Source organism: Haliaeetus albicilla, chromosome 26 (genome assembly GCF_947461875.1).
Source record: "Haliaeetus albicilla chromosome 26, bHalAlb1.1, whole genome shotgun sequence".
NCBI classification, from domain to species: Eukaryota; Metazoa; Chordata; class Aves; order Accipitriformes; family Accipitridae; genus Haliaeetus; species Haliaeetus albicilla.
Genome location: NC_091508.1, coordinates 20,418,782 through 20,441,881, shown reverse-complemented (window position 1 = coordinate 20,441,881; position 23,100 = coordinate 20,418,782). Strand labels below are relative to the sequence as shown.

The 23,100-nt window shown below is 41.8% G+C and overlaps 1 protein-coding gene across 4 annotated transcripts; it reads left to right on the top strand.

Moving 5' to 3' along the window:
* The first annotated feature begins 3,836 nt into the window (after nucleotides 1-3,836).
* Nucleotides 3,837-22,596, top strand: TRAF1 (TNF receptor associated factor 1). Of its 4 annotated transcripts, none has more exons than XM_069771184.1 (11): nucleotides 3,837-4,129; nucleotides 5,871-6,092; nucleotides 7,766-7,850; nucleotides 11,594-11,692; nucleotides 13,275-13,436; nucleotides 16,947-17,018; nucleotides 18,364-18,429; nucleotides 19,159-19,596; nucleotides 20,105-20,282; nucleotides 20,880-21,028; nucleotides 22,303-22,596. In XM_069771184.1, exons 2-11 carry the CDS (start codon nucleotides 5,884-5,886, stop codon nucleotides 22,516-22,518), a joined length of 1,674 nt encoding a protein of 557 aa, XP_069627285.1. In that variant the 5' UTR covers nucleotides 3,837-4,129; nucleotides 5,871-5,883; the 3' UTR covers nucleotides 22,519-22,596. The 4 variants fall into 4 exon arrangements, with proteins under 4 accessions (XP_069627285.1, XP_069627284.1, XP_069627286.1 ...); XM_069771183.1 differs by lacking the exon at nucleotides 3,837-4,129 and adding an exon at nucleotides 4,151-4,305; XM_069771185.1 differs by lacking the exon at nucleotides 3,837-4,129 and adding an exon at nucleotides 4,155-4,305 and having other exon boundaries at nucleotides 5,884-6,092.
* Nucleotides 22,597-23,100: the final 504 nt, after the last annotated feature.

Here is a 23,100-nt window from a genome sequence, read left to right as displayed (position 1 = left end):
AGATTGAATTGTGACAAAGCTGTCAAGTTTGCTGAGGATAACAATATATCAAATTTCATGATTCTTCATGTTGTTTTTTATCTTGAAGATGAATTGATGAAATCTCACAGCTACTGTGTTGTACTCCTATTTTGTGGGTAGCTTAAGTCAGAAAAGAAGTAATAGCATAGAAGTTAAAGAACTACTTAATATCAGAGCTACGAACAGGCAGGAATCCTGACTTGGAGCGCTGGGCTCCAGTTCCTAGAAGTACTGCATTTCATGCGGACTGGATCTTCTTTTACTAACAAGTTTTCCTTCCTGTGTTTTCCCAATTTTCCAGGGTTTCCTAGAACATGTGCACATTTCCAGATAATTTATACAAACTGAAAATTATGTTTTTATAGAATGAGATGTCCCTATCTCAAGCATCTCTCTGAAATGAGATTCTCAGCCCTGGAAATACTATTAGCACTTTGACTGCAATCTTTAAAACACTTAGCATTTGAGTCTAAATTTCATTTTTAAATGTACTAAGAAATCTGTTTCATTAAATATCTCAAGCCCTTGGATTATTTTAAAAAGATAATACTGATATTAAATATATTCCCTTATGAGCTTTTTTTCTTGGATGTAAAAATGATCATTCACCTTAAATAGTAACACAGTGCCCTGTGATGCTAAGCATTAGTGGAATGACTCTACAATAAAGTTAAGCTTCAAATTTTAACCTCTCTCTGAGCCACATCCTGTTTTCAGTTAACTGATCTCATATGGGGGAAATTTACTAGAGGAAATATCTCTAGTTTGGAAAGTACCAAAAACTTATCTTTCGTTTCTTTGTGTAATTCAGCACCTTTTAAGACAGAGGTGTAATACTTTCAAGAAGTCTCAAAGCAAAAGGAGCAAGCTAAGAGCACAGAAAGGAGGGATATAGGTGCCCCTTCATCCTGAACCAGAAATTGACCCATTGGTGTAACACTGATCTTTCTGAAATTATTAACTTACACCTCTCTATATTCCAAAACCTTTAAAAAGCCACATCCAGAAATATTTTAAAAACTCTTTCAGAAACTAACTCACATCCTGGCAGGAACTGCCTGTGCCAGATTAACTTGCCATGAATTTTAACAACCCTCATCATAAAACAAAGAAAGCAAATATTTCAGATCGTAAGGACTACCTAAGACTGTATCACACTTTCCCCATAGACTTTTAACTTTAGTTAATACATGGCCCTAATGACTCTGCACTTAGAGCATCTACAAAAACATTTACAGCAAAGAAAAGTCGAGAGAAGGAAGTGGAAATGAAGAGACATTACATGTGATTCTGCAAGTATTAGTAGGGAGAGTCTTCTCACTCACATAGGTGGGTGTTGACATTTAAACTGGAAGCCTTAAAAATAACTTTAATAAAACTGACATCCTTCTCCACAATTTCATCACCAAATCTTAACAACATCCTGGCTCTTAAAAAAGGTCACACATGCAGGTACCATGGCTGTATATGATCAGATAATTGCACACCCACAATGCTAAATTAGTCATTTTCTTGTGCTGTGGCAGCATTACTGAACTGCATATGATGCTTTTCATGTGGTGAGATCTAGGTGTTTTACAAAAGGAAGCAAATGTTACTGCCTTTTTACAGAGGAAGGTGGAAGTATTTACTAGGCTAGTGGTTTATCCAGCAACACTCCAGTGATGTATGGCAGTAACCCAGATAGATACCTTAAAACTGACTCTGCACTTGGCTCCATCAGGCTTATGTTTACTTCCCTCTATAATGACAATTTCCTTTGCATCATCATTTTTAAACTGTTCAAGCCTTCAGAAAAACATCATGCCACTTGTCAGAAGCCTGTCTAATTCAAGGGAAAGTAAATAAAGGATTTTTCTGACAAAGTGAAGGATCAAATCCTTATTTTGGAAACAGTCTTGCATCCTGATTCCTGTGGGACTACAGAGTGGAACTGAAGATAGCATTTGGCCCATAGGTGAATTTTTAATAAAATAATGAAAGAAATTGTGGACATAAATGTAGGGGAAACTTTTTTGGATAAACTGCTTGCAAGAATGGGACTTTTAATAATAAACATCCTAGCCACAAGAAGATGGTCATTATTTGTCTCCAAGTCCCACAAATGAACTAGCATACAGCTATGGAAAGATACTGCCTATGCAGCAGATGAGTGAAGTATGTTCTGTTAGAGACAGCAGAGCTTGAAGGGCTGGAGAAAACTGAGCAGCTGTCTGCCTTAAAGAGACCAGGTACACTCTTGCTGTGTTCTGAGTATATTTTTAATACTTCCTGTTATTTTCAATTTACCGCAAAGGTGGTTGAAATTTGCGATCTCAATTATTTTGTATAGACATTTTTCATCCTGTTTTTTGGTAATACTATGGGTTTCTTTAGCCTCTATTCTGCAAACAGTGCGAGGGTTGGTGCATATAATATCCTCACAGTACTGTATAATTACAAGATTAATTTTTCCTGTGTGTACATAGACTTCCAGCATATCAGCTCTATAAAGGATAAATATATATCTTACCCATAGACCTAGCTATCTTTTTAGAGGTTTTTGTCCTTAGGTGTATTTGGGTTTAAACTACACTGCTCTTTTGAAGTCTAGAAAAATGGTTTTTTAGTTCTTGCTTTGTTTGACATTGTCCTTTTGAGACAAAAAGGTAGAAGTTTAATGGAATTTTTTTCTGGAAAATCTTCAATTAATACAGTATGTGTGTAGCAGAGGAACGCATGAATAATGTTATATCATACAGGCAAACGTAAGGGCTGAGTCACAAACAGCTGTGTGAGCAGAGTTTAAAAATATTCTTTGCTTCTTCATGAAAACATCAGCATAGCTGTTTATAACAATGTGAGGAGAAAAAAGTTCTGGAATTAATTCCAATATTTCTCTTAGCAATGTGACAAAGCACTACAGCATATACTTCACTTACACGTCTTGATCCCAGAAGCTGCCCTCCCTCCCATCTATTATTCAATATAGCTATAGTCTGTTTGGTATTGTATTTGGTAATCTGTAATCATGTCAGGGGCCAGTCACCCAGGGCAGCTGTTCCACCTGTGGAACTATTATCTGCGCACACACAACATAGGAAGATGTCACACTTCAGGCAGATGCTTGCTGATGAATAATAAACTCATCAGCTTTCACGCAGTCACAGAGTACCTGGATGCGAACGCTGTTGTAAATGCAGCAGAGTAACAAGCCAAGTGAAGCAAGTAGAGAACCACCCCCGCTTTTTATTTTTAATTTTCGGCTAGGACTCACCCCCAGTGGTATTCCCCAAGTTTCTTTCACAAGGAAGAGCTAACAGATTTGCATCTGCAACTTTCTCTCTTCTGACTGAATCCTAGTAGATGGGGTTGTGGCATGTGATTTCATAGTGAACTTTGTCAGGGGAAAAGAGGACCTTCTTCTGATGTGAAACCTTCCTTTGTAGAAATCTTTTACTGCACTGTGAGCATCTTAAAAGGATTTGCATGGGTTACTTAACTTGCCTTGTGTTAGCCTGGTGTTGTCAATACTATCTGCGTTTGAGAGAGCTGGAAGGCGAGGCGCAGCAAGGCTTGCTGGAGGTTTCCAAGTAGGGTTGAGGAGGAAATTCAAGTCTCCCACTCCCTTACTCGGGGCAGCGGGTTTCCCCCGAGCAGGCAGAGGTGTGGAGAGGGCGTTTTTCACCGTAATGGTGCTCCGGGGAGGCAGGCGTTTCTGTCTCCCTTACAGGGCCGGGTCACCGTGTCAGACAGGCATCATCACACCGGTTTCTGGAACTAGCTGTGCAAACAGACTCTCCGTTTCGGCTGTCCCGGGGCAATTTGCTCCCTCGGGCCTTCCCTTAATCAATTCCCCGTCCCCGCGGGTCGTTGCCGGTCCGCCTTCCTGGGGGCTGGGGAGAGCCCCGCGGCGGCCCTTCGCCGGCCCCCGGGACACCGCTGGCTCCCAGCGGGAGCCGGGCTGCGTTCCCTCGGCCGGGGGAAGGCCCGCTTCTCCCCGGCCCCCCAAAGGCGCATTTCGGGTTTCCCGCTCCTCCCGGCCTGAGCGAGGCAGCAGTCGCCGAAATTCAGACGAGCCGCCCCGGCTCCATTTCCTCTCCCTGCGGCACGGGCGGCCTCGACCGCGGTAAGCACCGAGGCGGCCGCCCCGCTCCGCTCCCCGGCCCCGGGGCCGGGCACCGCCCCGCCTGCCGGCCCACTCAGCCGGTCACCCTCCCTTCCCCGAGGGGCTCCCTCCCCGCTCCGCGCTGCGGAGCCCGGCACGGCCTGGGCCGCCTCCCGCTGTGGGGGCGGCGGGCTCAGGTAAGGGGAGCGGGAGGGAAGGAGGGAGAGCGGGCTCCGCCTCAGCCGCCCGCCGCCGCCGCCGCGCCCCGGCTCCGCTGAGGGGAAACCGGCCGCGGCCCCTCGGCCTCCCCGGCCGCACGGCCCCGTCCCCGCAGGGCGCCCCAGGGAGCACCCGGAGGGGAGGCGGTGTGCGGGGGGACTGCCCCGGGGATCCCGGCCGCCCTCGCTGCTTCCCGCCGCCCACGGAGCTGCGGCCCTCCGCCCTGCTGAGGCGGGGATGGGGACGGAGGGTGGCAGGCGAGCCGGGGCCTGCCAGACCCGCTCCTTGCCCTAGGGCTGCCGTTTTACGGGGCGTTATCGAGATATAAAACACCCGTGGGGGTGGGCTTCCAGCCCCACGGAAACGACGGGCTCCATTAGCGCAGCCGGAGCTCCGGCCCCGTCCTCACCTGGGTACTAACCCATGACGCCTCTTGACACAGCTTCGTTCACTCGCGGTTCCACATGGAGCGTTGCCGGTTTTAATTTATGGTTCTTGGCAGGTTGGGTAGCCGCTGCGTTTGTTTCCTAAGCTCCCCGTCAAATGGCTGGAGGGGCCAAGGGAATTGCCTAAGCCAGGCAGCAGAAAAATGCTGTTTGTTCAAAGGGGAGCGTTTTAAATCCAGGCCATGCCCTACCCACCGCATGGCAGTCACACGGCGGTTTCTGTGCCTGGCCTGCTCCAGGCAGTCTCGCTTCATTTTTTTCAGGGGATTGTTAGTCAGTGTTACTTTTGATAATACTGAGATAGGTGATTTTCCTGTAACAGTACTGTTATGGGAAAAAAATGGATTTATAAAGGCATTATTACAATCAGACTGCGCCAGGTCCCTGAGCGAAAATCTTTCTTGAACTTTCCAAGTGACTGTGGGGATACCACAATCAGTTTTGGTTGCATTTCCAAAAATATTCAACTGCACAGCTCTTGTTAACCAAAACCAGTACTGAACATGCGTGACACCTTGGCACGTGTGGCTCAAGGTGTATCTGGTAAGAGCACAAGTACTAAGCTTTTTGTGGACTTGAGATTTCCTTTTTCATTTAGCCACTAGTTTTATGACTTCAGGAAAGTAATTGTAAACGCATCAGTTCCTCAGTTTCTGCAACTATGAAGTGTAATCACAAGTTTTGGCTGCTGGGAACTGAAGGTGGTTGGGGATTTACTTGACAGGAAATAATTCTGTGTGATGTGGACCGATGGGATTGTAGCTCTAAGATGACGGCAATATTTACTTCATCTTTCTACAAGCTAGAAAACTCTGGGAAAAAAAAACCCAACCCTTCATTTTAATATATTGTCTGTTTTCATGTTGTGTTTGAGGGAAATTTTAAATCTGTACAGTAATTTCCTGCTGGTACCTAGTCAAACGCCACTGTGACATTTAGTCACACATGTCAGCTACAGACTCAATTAAACAGATCACTAGATTACTGCACAGGTTTGGAGCTGCTCGTGGACTTTAACGCCTGATACGATCTCTCACATCAAAGTGAGCGTGTGTGTGCTTGTTTGAGCACCTATTTTTTTTCCTTATCTCTAACAGTAGTTTACTTCAGATGGCTGAGAAAACAACCAGAGGCCTGCAGGATGTCCCTGGCTCTTCTCCTGATGAAAATGAATTTCCTTTCGGCTATCCCACTAACATTTGTGAGGATGTGCCTGATCAGAAGTACCTGTGCAGCAACTGCAATAACGTTCTGAAGAAAGCCCTGCAAACGCTCTGTGGGCATAGGTACTGCTCAGCCTGCCTCTCCTGGATTGTACGGTAGGTCCTTGCTATGGAGGGTCACACCGCAGTGACGGATTCTGTGGCTGCAGGCACCCCTGAGAGCTGCGTTGTGCCAGTGTGCTCAGTAGATGAGTCTGTGGATACCTGGCCCGCTGGACTTCAGTCATTTTACTATCTGGAAGTACTTACCTGCGGTGGACTGCAGGCTGCTCTACCTTCTTGCTTCCAGTGTGGAAGTTTAGGGGTGGGGAAGGCTGGGTTACTGGGCTTAATAGATGTCAGTTTTCTATCTGGAAGCATGAGATAATGATTCTGAAGCTGAAGAACTAGTACAAGGCTGACTTAATACTTCCATGGGACTTTATAGTCCTTCGATATGTGATGTTATAGGATTTTAATAAACATTATCTTAGAGTTTTATTTTTAGTAACTCAGCTGGGTGACTATATGTTAAGGTGCTGCTGCCATTAGTGACAAACAATGACAGCCATTGTCGTGGACGACCTGAAAACGAGGAGCTGGGCGGGGATTTGCTTTAATTGATTAGCTGCTTCTATCTTGCCTTTTCTTTTGACAATTACACCTTGATCCAGAGCCTTTGGAAAAGGGTATGTCCGCCCTGCAGGTGAGAGTTGAAATTGCAGTACAATTCCATGAATATGAGCTGACTTTAGCTTTGATGTTTTGGAAAATAGCAGCTGTCGAGATTCAGTGACTGGGCTTTAGTACTGGCTAAGTAAGTCTAAAGCCTGTTACTGCGCTTCCTCATGGATGTTATTAGAAAGCTAGTTTGCGTGTGGCAATTCGTGCAGTCCCAGCTCTGATCACAGTGTGCAGAGGCACCTGAAAAGCTTGAGTCAAGGCACTGGCCACATGTGATTTGAAGATCAACGTATAATAATGTAAAAATATATTGAAATTAATACATTTGACCAAATTACATAAATCCATTACTGTGAATCTAGAACAAAGACCCTTAATGAAGCAACATAAACCGTAAACTCAGAAAACTTTTCAGCAGAACATAACCGGAATTGTTATATCTCCCCACTAATGGGAAGCTGGCTCAAACAGGCTAATTAGTACAGTTTCAAATCAGTTATGCTGTGGTCGGAGGGATGCTTTTCTGATGAGCTTCTCAGTCTGTGTGAGTTCATTATTTACCTGGATCCTAAACAGCACTGGCAATGAAATACATCTCTACTGAAGGGGTTTTTTTTGCTTTTCCTGTATGCTAAATATTTTGAGAGTAGATCAAAACCTTTTTTAGCTGCAGTAGGGTGTTAACTCTCTAGAACTCAATTCTGCACTGGTTCTACTATGTAATTTGAAGTCCATATTTCTATCTTGGGAAAATAGACATTTTCTATGTTTTAAAAGACTTTAGTTTTCATGTTACCTTTAATTCATGGTGTTTTTGCACAATTCATGAGATAAATAGGTTTCCGTCTTTACTGGTTTTTATGATCTAGGCTGCTCTTACTTTACTGCAATACAAATAAGATTTATGGGCCTAGTCCTAGTCTTGAGGAATAGAACAGCAGGGTTTTTTTGACATCAGTGTCTTCAAGAATTGGCCCTTTAATGAACAAGGACTGAGGATTCTGGAAATTACCATTTCCATGGTTTTGTTTGTGTCAGTATCTATACAAAGACCTCCTAAACTACAGTACGCCAGCTGATTGTTATTTCATTCTTTCTTTTGGCAGAAACAATAAAAATGCGATTTGCCAGAAATGTAAAGAGGAAGATCCCAGCACTTTAAGTGAGGGAAGCCTATTGGCAGAAGAAAGGGTAAGTTGTAGTTCACAGTTCATTAATTTATCATTAACCATTCTCTGGGCTACTCTATAGTCATCACTGGACTATAGTTGAGGAGTTAATAATATAAAATGTGATAGCAACTGATGGTTACACATTTTAACTTATGCTTTAGTCATGTGGATTTCCCACAGTTTTCGATTTAAAAAAGTATAATGGCAGCCTTAGGACTTTCCAAGTCCGTCAGGTTCTGCAACATAAAATCCCACACTATTCCATATAATTAACTTTTTGTCTCAAAGTAACTGGTGCTTTCCTACTTGTAATAATACGTCTTAGCTGTTACTACCCTTAGTAAGTATCCTAGTCTCGTGGTTCTCTGTACCCTTCAAACATGTTACCAAACCTAGAGGTAGAGCATCCCTAAGAAAAGCTAGAGTGTCGGCTAGCCGGCTGAATTGCCTAGAAAGTATTTTGACAGCCAAGGTATCTGGAGGAAATAGTGGAAGACATAGAGCTGAACATAATAACTGCTAAAAACTATGCCCTGGCAAATGTTTCATCTGTAATTTAACGGTGCACATCTCTTTAGCTGTTGTGTGATTTTTCCCAGCACACCGCTGCACTATTCTATATCCTGAATACAAACCGGGCCATAGGGCTCAGTCCCAGCTTGTGTTTTTGCCTTCTTTCTGATTATGTGCAGCAATACCAAGAGACACACATTCTGTCTAAATTTTGTAGGGAAAAATGAAACCCAATAGGCAGCTGGCAGAGAGGTAAAAGATGAAGTTTAGGAAGTGGTTGCAGCAAAATAATGAATCTGCTGTTAATGCTGAACTTGGTAATATCCCAGAAAAAATCCTAAATTCTGCAGTAAATTTCCCAGTAACAGAATTTCATGCATCATGTAACCACAGATAGGTACAGCTAAACCCTTAAGAACTTCTTACTCTATGTTAACTGTCAGTTCTCTTATAACTTTGGGATTTCTCTGCTGTGGGATTCTCACTAAGTCTGCTGGGACTTTCTGCAAAATCTGTGCGTGGGTTGTTGTAAACAGGGCCCCACTCTTGCAAGCTGATCTGCCTGGGCAGATTCTTTTGCCTGTTGAGAGTCCAGATGAAGTCAATCACCACGAAGGCGTGAGGATCTGCCTGTATAGATCAACTTACAACAAATGGTTGGAGTTTGTAAACAACACAAATAATGAAGATCATTTAGCAGGTTTATTTGTTATATCTATTCCTGATAATCTCTGCTTTACCTTTGTTATGGTTTTGCTTAATGTTTATTTCCTATGCTATCTGTTTATGTGTTTATATTTTTAAATAAGATACCCACACAAGGGAAAGAAAGGCCCTATCAGGATGTGTATTTGCCTTAGCTTATCCCAACATCTATTTCTGTGGTAACTCCCATCCCTTCCCTGTTACACTTTTAATTTATGATCACTTCCTCTGCAACATATACTTAAAGTCTTACGGTGCTGTTCATTGGTATCAGTTACTGAACATCTGCATCTGTCACTGAAATCAGTTAGAGGAGGGGGGGCATCCTCCCAAGCCTCTGCTCACACCCTATCTGCTGTCATTCATGGACCTGGCTTAGAGGACAGTTCTCTGCTCTGAATGGAACACGAACAGTTTTGTGGCTCTCCCATCTCTGGCTGTGTTAGAGTAACTGTAGATCCTGGTTCAGGCTCCAGAGGGCCAACATTAGCTGGAGAGAAAAAAACCACTAGATTTATCCTGGAAAGCTTTTGGTCCGATTGATCCATGTTGCTAGCTGATCTTCCTGACCACACAAGCTGTAGACCAGAGTCCTTCCTTAGCTAGAAGTCATAAGATACACATTGTGTGGGTCAGAGTGCCGGGGAGGAGTGCGTCTGGCAGTGTTTTTTTAGATGGGACGTGGCAGGGGACCTCCACTTGTGTCACAGCCAGCTCTGGGACAGGCAGGTCTGGGCAGGTATTTGTGCCACAACAGCCACCCGTGCTCAACATCAGCAGGCCCTGCACCAACATCTTCCTTTGAAATACATAAAGTGAAAGAGCGGAGATGTGCAACTACAATATATCAAATCAGAGAGAAATATTTTCTGTTTCCTTCTGTTTGACCCTGAGCACTTTTATGTCAGTGAGAGTCATCTCATTTCCTGTATGAGGGTCTGACTCAGGTCTGTAAAGAAGTTTGTGCAAACTCAGGTTCCTAGATAAGAGTGCAGAGGTTCAGGTGAATATTTTGAAGCAGTGACCTGTGCAGATAAAAGAAGAGATGAGGATTTCTTGCCTTCTTTTTTACCTGAGTAGCGTCCATAATGATTTGGCAACTACATGTGTGAAACAAAAAGCACAGGGAATGCACACAGCAGTAAGAAACCCATGCACTGCTGGGGCTGTCCCTGTAGTTAAATATATTTTAAATGATCTATTTTGTAATGTCAGGAAATTCCTTGAGTTTTTCTCTTATGACACAGGGGGAAAAAGCCACCATGTGCCTGATAACTTGAATTTCTTTGATTTTGCTCATAAATTAGACTAGAATGTTTCAGAGGATGGGGCTGGTACGCGTTCACTAATTGTACGTTGATTGCTAGCTTGTTACATAAACTCTTCCATATATGCAGATGGAGCCATACATGTTTTTGTACAACCTACATGATTATTTTTTAATTCTTTGTTTGTGGAGTTGTTTGCCATTTGTGTGCAAAGTTCTGGACTTTGCTTGCAGATTGAGATTAGGGAATGAGTTTCTATGAGACTCTGTGTATAGAAATGTATATTTGTAGAATTGGCTGTGCTTCTTTTGTGTGATTAATACTACAAATGTAGGTAAGTACAAACATCTTTTATCTAAATTAAAAAAAACCAGTCAGGAATGTTGATTGTGATAATTTTGTTTGCTATTTTTTTTAGCTCATTGTGTAGAATTTCAGTAACTTTATTGAAGTGTGGGCATCATTTGTAAATACTTTCTCCCCTCTATTTGTAAAGCTTCCCCTCCCCGGTTCTTGCCTTCCTCTGTGTTGTTACATGGGAAATCTGCAGTCCTCTGTATTGTGTGCTCACCAACTAAAAACATGCCATTAACTTTAGTAGGGCTTGTTCTGGTGTCAGTGTACCTATTTTGATTGTGCAAGATGTAATATTAAAAGTGTGTAGCGTTTCATAATTTACATCATAATTGTACAATTTTTCATGGTTAACATAATAAGAAAGTCTATGTAGTGCAAAAAACCCCTACTCACATATGGTTTACATTTCTTTAGTACAGTGCCATACTAAATGGAAACAGCCATGGTCTGAGAAATGTACTCTCACTGCAGAACAGTCTCGAGTCCTCTCTGCACCGTGTTTAGAAGGTGTTAATGACCCCCATAGTGAAACGCATTCATTAAGAGTGGCACATGGCAGCACCCTATAGTTAGGGTCCTGTCAGCGCATTCATTGCATGTGACGCATTTCAGGCTTCTGTGAAAAGAAACTTAAAATAATAGCTGTAGTTGGCTAGGCATATTTTCAGTAAATTTATATCACATCAAATAGTTTATTTTTGAACCATAAGAAAGAAATTATTTAGTAATTATTTGGGCTTCTGCTACACTAAGATTAACTTGCTAGTTTAGAGAGTCTTATGGCAGTACCGTAAATTTAAAAAAAATAAGGGATTTATCAAGATCTGAAATTTTGACAGTCACGTTATTCCTATGTAAAAAATGCATGCTGGAGTACTTTCTGACCAGTGTTTTTTTCCTTACCGTGTTTACTTTCCAGGCTTTTGGTGATGCTGCCATTAATAAAGAGATTTCTGAACTCAAAGTACACTGTGTGACCCTTGGATGCAGTTGGTCTGGTATCATGAAAAATTTTGAAGTACGTTTAAACCTGCACTCTTACTTGAATGGGGACAGAAAGACAATGAAAATAGGTTCTCAGCAAACACAAATTAATGCAATGTCATTAGAATCAGCAAAGGTATCATGATTTATACCAACATGTCTGAAAACATGCCATTAACTTTAGTAGGGCTTTGACCAAATCCAGAACATCCTGAATGATTGTGAAATTAATGATGCACAAATTTATATGAACTATGATTTTTTTTTCCAGTGAGTTTACTTATTATTTAAATGTAAGCATGTTACAAGCAGGTTTTGACAGACCAGAATACCTCAGTCTCCAGGTCATTGTTATGGGCAATATCCTTAGTATGTTTTTGTAAGAGAAATTATTTCCTCCTGTGTAAATGGCTCGATTGAATATCTTCGTCAATCTTTTCAGACTGATGTGAAATGCCCCCGGTAAAATGTTTAAATGGGCAAAATTTGGGAATTTGCTATGCAAATTAGAATAATGAAAAAATGCAGATAATTCTGATACTAAAGCAGCTCTATTTTGGTCCCCTGGTGTAGGAACAGAGGGTCTTTCTGCATTTATAACAGGGAGTCTGCTGTGTACCTTGTATGACTGTGTATCTGATAAGCATCTGAGGTGGTGCTGCCTTTGCCTTGCTAATTTTGGACAAATTTTCTGTTTGACTGTATTCCTCTTTAAGGAAAAATCTACTCAGTTTGCTTAGCTTCATGGTTTTGAGAATTGGAGCCCCTCTCAGCATGAATACATGGCAAAATTGATTTGAGAGTTGGGCGTGTGATTGAAATGGGCATTTCTGAGCCTGTTCTGTAGGGGACAGCCATCTCCCTTTAAAGACAAAATCAGTTGTGACACAGTGCCTACAACAATCTTCAGTAAAAGAGGTCAGAGTAAATAGTTTTTATTGAAATACTGTGTTTTTAAGAATCTGAAAGTAGACCTGTTGGATGTAGTTACGAAAGAAGTAATGCTAATATTTTTCCTTGTTGAGAGGAGGCAAACAGTGAAAAGGAAATGTTTTTGAAGTTATTTTGAATATAGGTGAAGGTTGTGTCCTAATTGTTGCATAGAAGGCGTCAGCTGTCCATTCTTTCATGCTGTGCAGAGATGTCAGCAGACTAACCATATTCATCCTACCAGCCAGAGCAGGATGGTCTCGGTGCTCAAAAAACCCCATCCAAAACCCCACCAAAAAAAAAAAAAAAAGAAAAAAAAAACAACGTGAAAAACCCCAGGCTAAAAGTTAGGGATCCTCTAATACAAGGAAAAGAGCTGGGACCAGGATCATGTTGTTTTCAAACAAGAGCAACTAGGGAGAGACAGTTCAAGGGAGACCTCATGTTTGAATTTATCAAAAGTTGTTTGGTTGTTATACCTTTTTTTTTTAAGGTAAGAATTAACAAAAAAGCGCCAGTAAAGTTGGTGAATTTTTCACCAGTAATCTCGGTAACATTGTGGAGTGGGACTTTACCCAAGCTTAGAAGAAATGCACAGCAAAGATCTAGGCTGGCAGAATGGAAACTATTTATAGATAAAAGTATCTCTGCAGTTTACATTTTGGTTTTTAACTTTTTACTTCCAGGAGCATCAGAGCTTATGTGAGTATGCTTTAATCCCGTGTCACACTGGTTGTGGACACATGGTGATGAGAAAGAAACTTGCAGATCATTTGGAAAATGGATGTGTTAATAATGTGACAATGTGTCAGAAGTGTAAGCGGAGCTTATCCAGTAGTGAATACCAAGTAAGAACATTTCTTTGTTTCAAATGAAGGCTTTATATTACTGGCTTAAATAATCTATCATGACATTTTTCATCCTGATTTCATGAATGCTATTGCATTTGGAGAATATTTCATTTTCCTGAGTTGGCTAATTTTTCCATGCATGTGTTGGAGGGAAAAAAGAGCTGTATTTGATAGTCTGCTTGTGATGTTACAACAGAGAGGGAAATATCTGTGTGCTCATCCAGGGCTTGGGCAGCTCATGTTTTATCACCTGTTTCGAAGCATGTGTCCCAGTATGAGGTAGGTAAGAAGCAGAAGAACACAGACAGTGGCAGGGAAGAGATCTTGAAAGCAGCTGGAGTTTTATTCAAACTAAAACTGCCCAGAAATTTGTAAGGCAGGCTTTTGTCAGATAGTACTTCTATTAGATATGGTCAGGTATAACTCTCCAAATTAGCAGCAGTGTCCACATAGACCAGGAAGAGCATACTCTGAATCTGCCAGAAATTTCTCAGTGACTATTTAAACATATTTAATTTATATTTTTTATGTTTAAGTTGTGTTTCCCACTGTTGTGACAGGGACTTGCAAAATGTATGTGTATATACCCCGTGTGTATATATGTACAGGGTAACCCTAGTCCGTCCCCAGCATTTGCTCAAAATCCTCTTTAAAACAAGGGGGGGTTTTACACAAGAATGTAGTTGATCACCAAACTTCTAAGTTTATGTTACTAAACCTACTCTTTCTTAAAAGTAATGACTTTCTCAGTTGACGCTCAAAATTATGATAGCGGGGCAACGTTATGTGTTACTGACTTGCAGATTTTAAGTACCTTTATACATTCATTTTAACTTCAATAAAAGGTACTCTTTATTTTTACCCATTTTTCTAGATGCAGTAGAGTACAAATTCTGGGAGTGGTCTAAGGACATGAAGTGAGCTAACAGACACTCTTCTGTGTTGCTGAAGGAGGAAATGATGTGGTGGGGCAGATCAAAAGTGATAGGAAATTATCTGTTCTTGTATGAAGACATTGCTGAAGATGTAGCTTCAGTGGCACGCTCCTCAGCCTCATGATGGAATTGCATCCATCATCTGTTGTTTAGGACGGTTTGTGATTAAAAACTCTTGGAGCAAAGCAATAGCAGCATGAATGAGAGATGCCCCACACCTGCTAACACTGCTGTGTGTGTTTTGATTTGAAAGCTCTGAAAATGTGCTCATCCCAACCCCACCTAACTTCTGACCCTGTGGGCTCTATTATCACAGAAAATGTTGCTGGGGCAACACTCTTTTGGGGTGTAGCATAATGAGTATTGTTCCCTCCAGATGATTTAAAGAGAATAATTGCCAGCCTTGAGTTTTGTCCTGGAATGGGGCCATAGTGATATAAGACTTAGATGGCAGGAGGGTTGTAAGTATCTCAAAAATGTAGCCTGAAGTAAACAGTAGTGGATAGCTTTGCGTGTCATAACTGTCACAAAGTTATGCCTTTCCAAATACTGAGCTGTAAGATTTACTCAACCTGAGCCTAACAGTCCTTTTGGGGTAAGAATAAGGTGCTCTTGCTAAAACATCCTTATTGGGAAGCTTTTGCATGTGCTCTTAATATCTTACTAACTCTTAGAGAGAGAAGAGTACCTGGACCCAGGCACATTTTACCAGTGCTAAATCCAGTGTATGTTTCAGAGAGACAGTAAATACCAGAAGGTGGCAACACTTAATCCCTTTCAGCCTTCTGTAAGTGCAGTGGGCAGGCTGGAGGAGGAAACCTGAGCTTTGTGAATGTTCCCTGAGCACCTTTTCTCTTTTCAGAGGTCTGTGATACCACAGATCCACCTCAGCAGGCTTAATTTTCCTGCACTGAAGAACTGTTTTCCTCCCACTCATTCCGGTTAGCTATCATCTAATTAATTTTTTTCGTTAGGAAACCTTGGCAACCAAGCAGGGGATTGGCCTTGAGATGTTGATTTTTCTCTGCCTGCCTTAGTTAGTATTTGTATAATTGGAATTTTGCTGGTTACATGATCTGCTTTATTAAATTTGCAGTGATGTGGCATGCGAATTTTGATTATTTGTGTGTATTCCATGTATCCACAATCTTCTGGGAGCAAATAGTAAGTTTTGGACACTGCTGTCGCTCTCTCCATCTTAGCCAATCAGTCATTGGTCTTGTGATTTTCGTATTTCCATTAAAGACACTTCTCATCAACCCCTCTCGCCTGCAAAAAATCAGTGATCTGGAGGAGTCATATAGCAGAAAGGAAGAAAATAAAGGCATAATTTGTGCAATAGCTAAGATAGTATTAAAAAATGAGTGAGAGAGTGAGAAAAACCTATGGCTGTATTTCTGAGGATCAAAAGAGAAACCTCAGGACTCTTTGCAGGGGAGACTTGAAGGTTGCTGGAATTGCTTTATCAAAAAATTTCTAGACTGCTATAGGAAATGTACTGGCATGCAAAGGCATTTATAAAGATTAAAGACAGCCCCCCTGGACAGCATGAATTGAAAGCTGACAGTTGCTGTGTTAAATACACATACTACAGTTGTCTGAACCAATGGCAGGAGGATTACTTGGAGCCAGAAATGGCAGGAAGTCTCGTGTTAGCGGTAATGCATTTTGCATTAGCACATCATGATGGAAAATTTGGATTCAAGCCTTCAAAATATTAATAAGCAGGATGCAAGAAGGGTCTGCACATTAAGCAAACTATATGAAGTCAATGCAAGAGGAGTTTGTATTTGGGTTTCCTGTATATTTGCTTTCTGTTCTGTAACCCACCTGCATGTCATTGCATATATATGTGCATGTACACATATGTGTGTGTATGTGTATGCACATAACTATGGTTTGAACTGGGCAAGACTTGTACGTTGCCAATCTTGTATCAAATTTCCCAGGGTGACCTTGCAAAGCATCTGTAAGTAGTTTCCAAAAGCTCTGGGCCCCATAAGCGAAAGATCACGCTTTGTACTTTCACTTAACAGGTATTGCATCTGGAGATCCGTCACTGAGCATGCCTGCGAGGCTGAGAAGAAGAGTAATCAGCTTAGAGGCTTAGCTTGAGAAACCTCCGAGTCTGCAATTCGTTGACAGAGGACAGCAGCACCCGCTTTTAGCAGATGTGCTTTAGTCCCAAATTTCTGAATGTTATTTCCTCTAAAGAGAAGCCAGAGAACTCTGCAGCCTATTGTGTAGTGAGGCCCAGAGTGGGCAGTCTCTGGACGGGGGTACAGGAGTTTGCACCATGCGTTGTGGAGCTCATAGTGGTCTTGGGGAAGTTACCCTTCCTTCCTTTACTCTGCCTTAAATCCACACCTTCCAGGAAGAAAGCAAGAAACTTGTTGTAAACTTTTTCTTCCATAACACAGAATTTCTTGTAGAAAAGCCTCCCAAATCCCTAAGTTTCTGTAAAATGGGAATAGTATTCCCAAACACAAGCTCTGTTTCAGAGACTCCTAAATAAAGATGCTCAATAATTTTAATAATGCACTAAATTATTTTCTTCTTGTTGTAATGACAGGAACATTCCTGTGAAGGCAGTTTATGTCCGGAACAAAAACGTGTCCAAACAGAAACACCATCAAAGGAAAAGGTAGGTAAAAGATGAGTGAATGCAACACAGCTTTATTTCAGTTCATAAAAGTATCACTTGTTTGTTTAGATTATCACTTGTTCATTTACATATGGCAGTATATCTGGGTGCTTGTTACATTCAACATAGCTCTGCTGACTACCTTCTCTTCCCTGTTCCCACAGTTAACTTTATTGAATTATCTTCTCAATTAATCTTACAAAAATGGGTGTCGTGGTTTAACCCCAGCTGGCAATTAAACACCATGCAGCCGCTCGCTCACTCCCCCCCTCAGTGGAATGGGGGAGAGAATAAAAAAAAAAAGTAAAAGTCAGGGGTTGATATAAAGACAGTTTAATAGGACAGAAAAGGAAGGGATAATAATAATAATAGAATATACAAAACAAGTGATGCACAATACAGTTGCTCACTACCCGCTGACCAGTGCCCAGCCAATCCCCAAGCTGCAGTGTTCCCCAACCAACTTCCCCAGTTTATATACTGGGCATGATGTCATATCCTATGGAATACCCCTTTGGCTCGTTTGGCTCAGCTGTCCTTGCTGCGTCCCCTCTCAACTTCTTCTGCACTCCCAGCCCTCGCTGGCAGGGCAGCAGGAGAAGCTGAAAAGTCCTTGACTTTGTATAAACACTGCTTAGCGGCAACTAAAACATCACTGTGTTATCAACATTATTTTCATCCTAAATCCAAAACACAGCGCTATACCAGCTACTAGGAAGAAAATTAACTTTATTCTAGATGAAACCAGGACAATGGGGAAATGTTTTTTTCCTTTCAAATATTCAGGGACACCCACATGAGCAAGGGAAGAATACGCTGTATAACAGCATCTTTGAAGAGACATACTTTTGGTTGCGAAGGGGTCTAAATCTGAACGTCGGTCAGAGCTTTTGGTCTGATAGATCCATTCATTCCCAGGACATACTGCACAGCACAGCTCTTCTCTGCATCCTCTAAGAGCAGGAATAGGGTTGGAGTGGCTGTGTGCATGGTGTTATCCACTGTGGTGGGCTACTTTGCTTATTGGCATCTTATTTTTGAGAAGTTGTTACTAGAGGATCACTGTGGTTTGTTAAATTATGTTATATCATTATGGGGTCTGTTAGATGGACACTTAACTGCCAGACTGCATGCAAGAAACTTGTAATCAACCACACTCTTGACTCATTTACCAATAAATTTTCAAAGCTGGTTGGACACTGTAAGCTGCAGTAATGCCTTGACTTGAATTAACCTGATTTATAGCCGCTGGCATTGTGGCCTAGTTGTTTGTAGGTAAATAAAAGAATCTCTTTAAATTGGTATTTGATTATTTTCTTTCCTTTTTTTTTTTTTTTCCCAACAGAATCGCTCTACGCCCTTAATCAACAAGGATGGATGTCGTTTTTCTGAAGTTGGCTGTTCATTTAGGGTGAGTGCAACAGCTGCCTTCAGGAAGGTCTCAATTGGAATACAGCTCGGCACTGTGCCTTTTGTCTAGCCAGCCTTTGTATTCAGGGTAGTAGGCCTTGATTTATATATATCTTTAAGAAAAGAGGGAAAAATCTACCCACTTTTAGTAGACCAGCAGATGTGTTGGAACTGCCATGGTTACACAGTGTGTGTAAGGTGCAGTTCAGCCAGTGATACTCTGTGTCCTGCACTGCACATTCACTTCAGATAAAAATAGATGTTTATTACAGTTCTGCTGGTTTATCAGATATGCTGTTCTACTCTGTTTTGAATATTGCCATCAGCCTCTGAAAACAGTAACGGGTTGTCTTTGCATTTTAGTTGGCAGCTGTTGCCTTGTCTCATCTTTTGTGCACAGTATATGTATTAAATACTGGCTTGTTTGAGAATCTTGCTGGGACTCTGCCTGGCATCCTGTTTAATACAGAAATTGTAGATAATTGTTTTCTTTTTATGTAGCATGTGTACACATGTGAACACATAGCCTAAACTGATCATTGGAGGGCTTGTTGGTTTTCCTCTCTCCATGTCTCCTCTGAGAGTCGGCTGCTACATCGCTGGACCTGTATCTTGCAGTTTTTCCAACTCTGTCTCTCCCAGGAAGCCAAAGGGAACATTGCTTGATTTGGCCCCAGGCCAGCTATGGTAGTTGTACGGAGGGTGTATTGACAGTGTCTTCTTCTTACAGGGAAGCAAAGAGAAGATAAAAGAGCATGAAAAAACTGCAGTTGGGGCCCACATGCTGCTTTTGCTGCAGCACATAAAGCAACTGAAGGCAAGCTTGTGCACTGCTGCCAAAGCTGCAAATGGTTCCATCCCACAGTCAGAGCTGAATGTGAATGGTGCAGGAGAAAGCATCTCTGATCTGCAGATCCCAGGGGGGCTGGAAATCAATGGGGATCTGGAAATAGACTGTTTTCCTGGATCTTCTGTTTCTGAAGATGAATCTGTTCTGCAACAACTTGTGAGGGAGAAAGTGATTTCTGAGCTAGAAAATAAGCTACATGTGTTTGAGAATATTGTGGCAGTGCTCAATAAAGAGGTGGAAACCTCTAATTTGGAAATTACAGCCTTTCGGAGACAGAGTGAACTTGATCAAAATATAATAAGAGGCCTTGAACTGAAGGTAAATAGTTATGATAAGCATCGTCTGTGTGCTTGTTGTGTAGATAACAAATATTTATATACATCAGTGAGAGATGGTGTAGAGATCAGGACAGGGATGGGAACAGGAATTTGAGCTGTGAAGCATTAAGTTCTGGACACATCTACGGGATCCTTTTGGTGTTTTGGATAAATTTTCAAATGGGGATCTCTAATATTTGTTACCTAAATCCATGTTTAGGTACCTAGATATTCCTGAGAGTTTTGAATGTTCAGAGTTTGCCATGATCAGTCTGTGAGCAAGCAAGACAGTTGTTTAATTGACTGATCCTCTTAAAGCAGCATTATGCCTGGAGGACCAAACAACCATCTATCCAATTGATTGCCTTATGTGTTGACACATAACTGTCACTTAAAAAGAAATCAAAGGAGACCCTCCAGAACATGAGGACTCCAGAACGTTTCTGCTACTTCTGCAGCACAACAGCCTGGAGAGGGGGGTTGATTGGGAAGTGATTTGTTTTTTCTAGATTGCAGAGTTGCACCGGTGCCTGACGCAGAAGGATGCAGGCCTGAGCAGTCTTCATAAGAGTCTTCTGTTCTCTGAGCAAGCTTCCTATGATGGGGTCTTTCTGTGGAAAATAACAGATGTTGGCAGGAAGTTACAAGACTCTGTGACTGGAAGAACAGTCAGTTTGTATTCACCAGGTAAAACACAGGACATATATGTATGTTAGCAAAACCCAGTCCTTTAGAAAACCTACTGATTTCTCTAGAACGGTGCTTCTTTCTGCTCACATGGACAGGAGATCCTTCAAAATAGCTCCTTAAACTAAGATGCTGTTTATGCGAAGACCTTATGCTCTCCTGCCTATAATTCAGGGGAGCTGTGATATGCTCTTCCACGGACTTGTGTTCTATTCTGGGCTTTCATTTTGCAACTTGCCCTCTGCCGCAGCTACTTGCAGTGACATCTGCTGGATCCCTCTCGTCTAACCCACAGCTTGGTGCCTGATGGAACCGAATGGCTTTCTGCAGCAGTTATCTCCCATGTGAGAAGTAATTTGATTAGGTAAAATATGCTTGTGTGGCTAATAACAGGTAATTTTCACCAAGGCGTAAGGCACTAAAAGGATTCCAACCACTGGATTTTCATTGCTTATAATCTCCAGGGTGTACTGATTAGTCTGTTCTCATCTCTGTGATGGCAAAACACGTCATACGCTATCGTTTCCTATATGCCAGAACACTCATTATGTCTTTTTTTCAAAGGAGGCTTTACTAATGAAGATTTCTGATTTTCAGCTTTCTACACTGCAAAGTATGGCTACAAGGTCTGTCTGAGGGTGTACCTGAATGGGGATGGGACAGGAAAAGGAACCCACGTGTCCCTGTTCTTTGTTGTCATGAAAGGAGACTACGATGCTTTGCTCCCGTGGCCTTTCAGACACAAGGTAAGAAGGGCAACCTTTTCCTATCTGATCCTAGCATAAACCCACTATTTCTCCCAGTGAACACAAGGGGACTTTTTCTCTGGAGTTTAGCGGAACTTGGAGTGCTTTCCCATTTTCCTGTCCAATAGCTACTAGCCATAGTGTAATCTTGGGTAATAATTTGTCTCTGAATAGAGTGACTTACACACAGGGAAAGCTGCTCGTACCGAGATTCCATACTTTGCATTGTGGCATTTTCAGACACCACAGTACTGGTGCTTGATGTATCCCAACCAGTGTCCACCTGGGCTAAAGCCAGAGACACATTTTTTGGCTCTTGCTATACCTAGATAATATCAGTTCATGAGGGAATTACGATTTGCTGCCTGAAGCACAGGTGTCAGAAATGTGAGGTTAGAGTTCTACTTACAAACATACTATAGATGTCTTATGTGATCCTGATCTTATTTTTTCTCATTTTATAAGTGCTATCTGGTAATGGCAACAATGGTTAGAAAAGCAGTGAAAGTACGCACAGGGTTCTGATCTCTCTTATAGCACTTGCCTTCGTGTGGTAATAATTCTGTAAGCCTTTCATATAAATAGCCTTACTACCATTTAGCAGCCAAAAAAAATGGAAATCAAAGTTCCCAAACTTCACTGTATTAAAAAATTATTACATAGTTTTCACATTTAAAGCTAAAGAACAGTGAGTTAATAGAAGTGGTAATGAGATGGGGAGATTCTGTACTGACATTTAGGTTGTGTCTTCTACATATTTGTGTACAGGCAGCTGAACTGTTTCTTTTGATTCCAAACCACAATAACAGAATGAATGTAATGACTGTAACCAAACGCGGGGTTTGTTTAAGTTGTCAGGAGAGAGAGGAAAAAAGTCTTTGGACTGTGCAGTTCTCTACCAAGAAATAATTCTTTACTTTATTTAATTTTATTTTACGGGTGGCAAAGTTTTAAATACCTTATCTGGGAACCGCTACAATCTCCCTTGTTCACATTAACTGACCTTGCAGGTTGCGAAACATTCGTCAAAACATTCACATCAAAAAGCGCGCAGACAAGGCACTTCAGGACATGGTTTAGTGGTCATGGTTGATGGTTGGACTCGATGATCTTAAAGGTCCTTTCCAGCCTAAATGATTCTATGATTATAATTTGTCTTTAATTATCAACAGACCTTCCAGCTGCTTTTGCAGCATGTTTGCACTTCTGTCTCTGATAGTTTCTGGTTTATTTTTCAGTTCAATTACTCATCATTGCCACATTCTGTGTTTCAGGTTACATTTATGTTGCTTGACCAAAATAACAGGGAACATATTATTGATGCATTTCGCCCGGACCTGACTTCTGCTTCATTTCAGAGACCAGTGAATGATATGAATGTTGCAAGTGGCTGTCCCATGTTCCTCCCTTTGTCCAAATTACAGTCACCTAAATATGCCTATGTGAAAGAAGACACGCTTTTCCTTAAATGCATTATAGAAACAAATTAGTAAATCTTGAAATATGGGTGTCTGGTAAATCACCCACTGAATTTCATTAGTTTACAATTAAAAAAAAAGTGAGCTTGAGACTTGTATTAGTTTTCACGTGCACACAAAATCCAGAGAGCCTGCGCCTGTGCTCCACTGCATCACGCCCGCTGAAGATCTGCCTGCTAGAGTTATCTACTGCTGAGCATGCCAAGTACTTTGCCCAGTGCCCCATGGAGTGTGCTATTGCAAATGGGAAGTGTGATTATTTAATCAAAACAGCCAATGCTCCCAGTTTAGATGTAGACTACAGTCACGACACCCCCCCCCCCGCGGATGCACTTGTGGAAAAAGGCGCTGTTCTTTCTCACGCTTGGCCCAGGCGTGGGTGTCAATCTGCCTAGGTGTCTGGCAGGGAGTGCGGCCCGAGCTCCGTTCTAGCACCCTTGCGTTAACAGGTTTCTGGGATGCAAGGAGTGAAGCTGAGCTTTCTGCATCCTCTGGCAACGCTGTGGCGTGTGCTGCTCCCTTTCCTGGGAGGTACGGAGCGAGCATCTGTCAGACTGCGCTGGCTGGCAGCCCTGATGTGGGATTTTGGCTGTA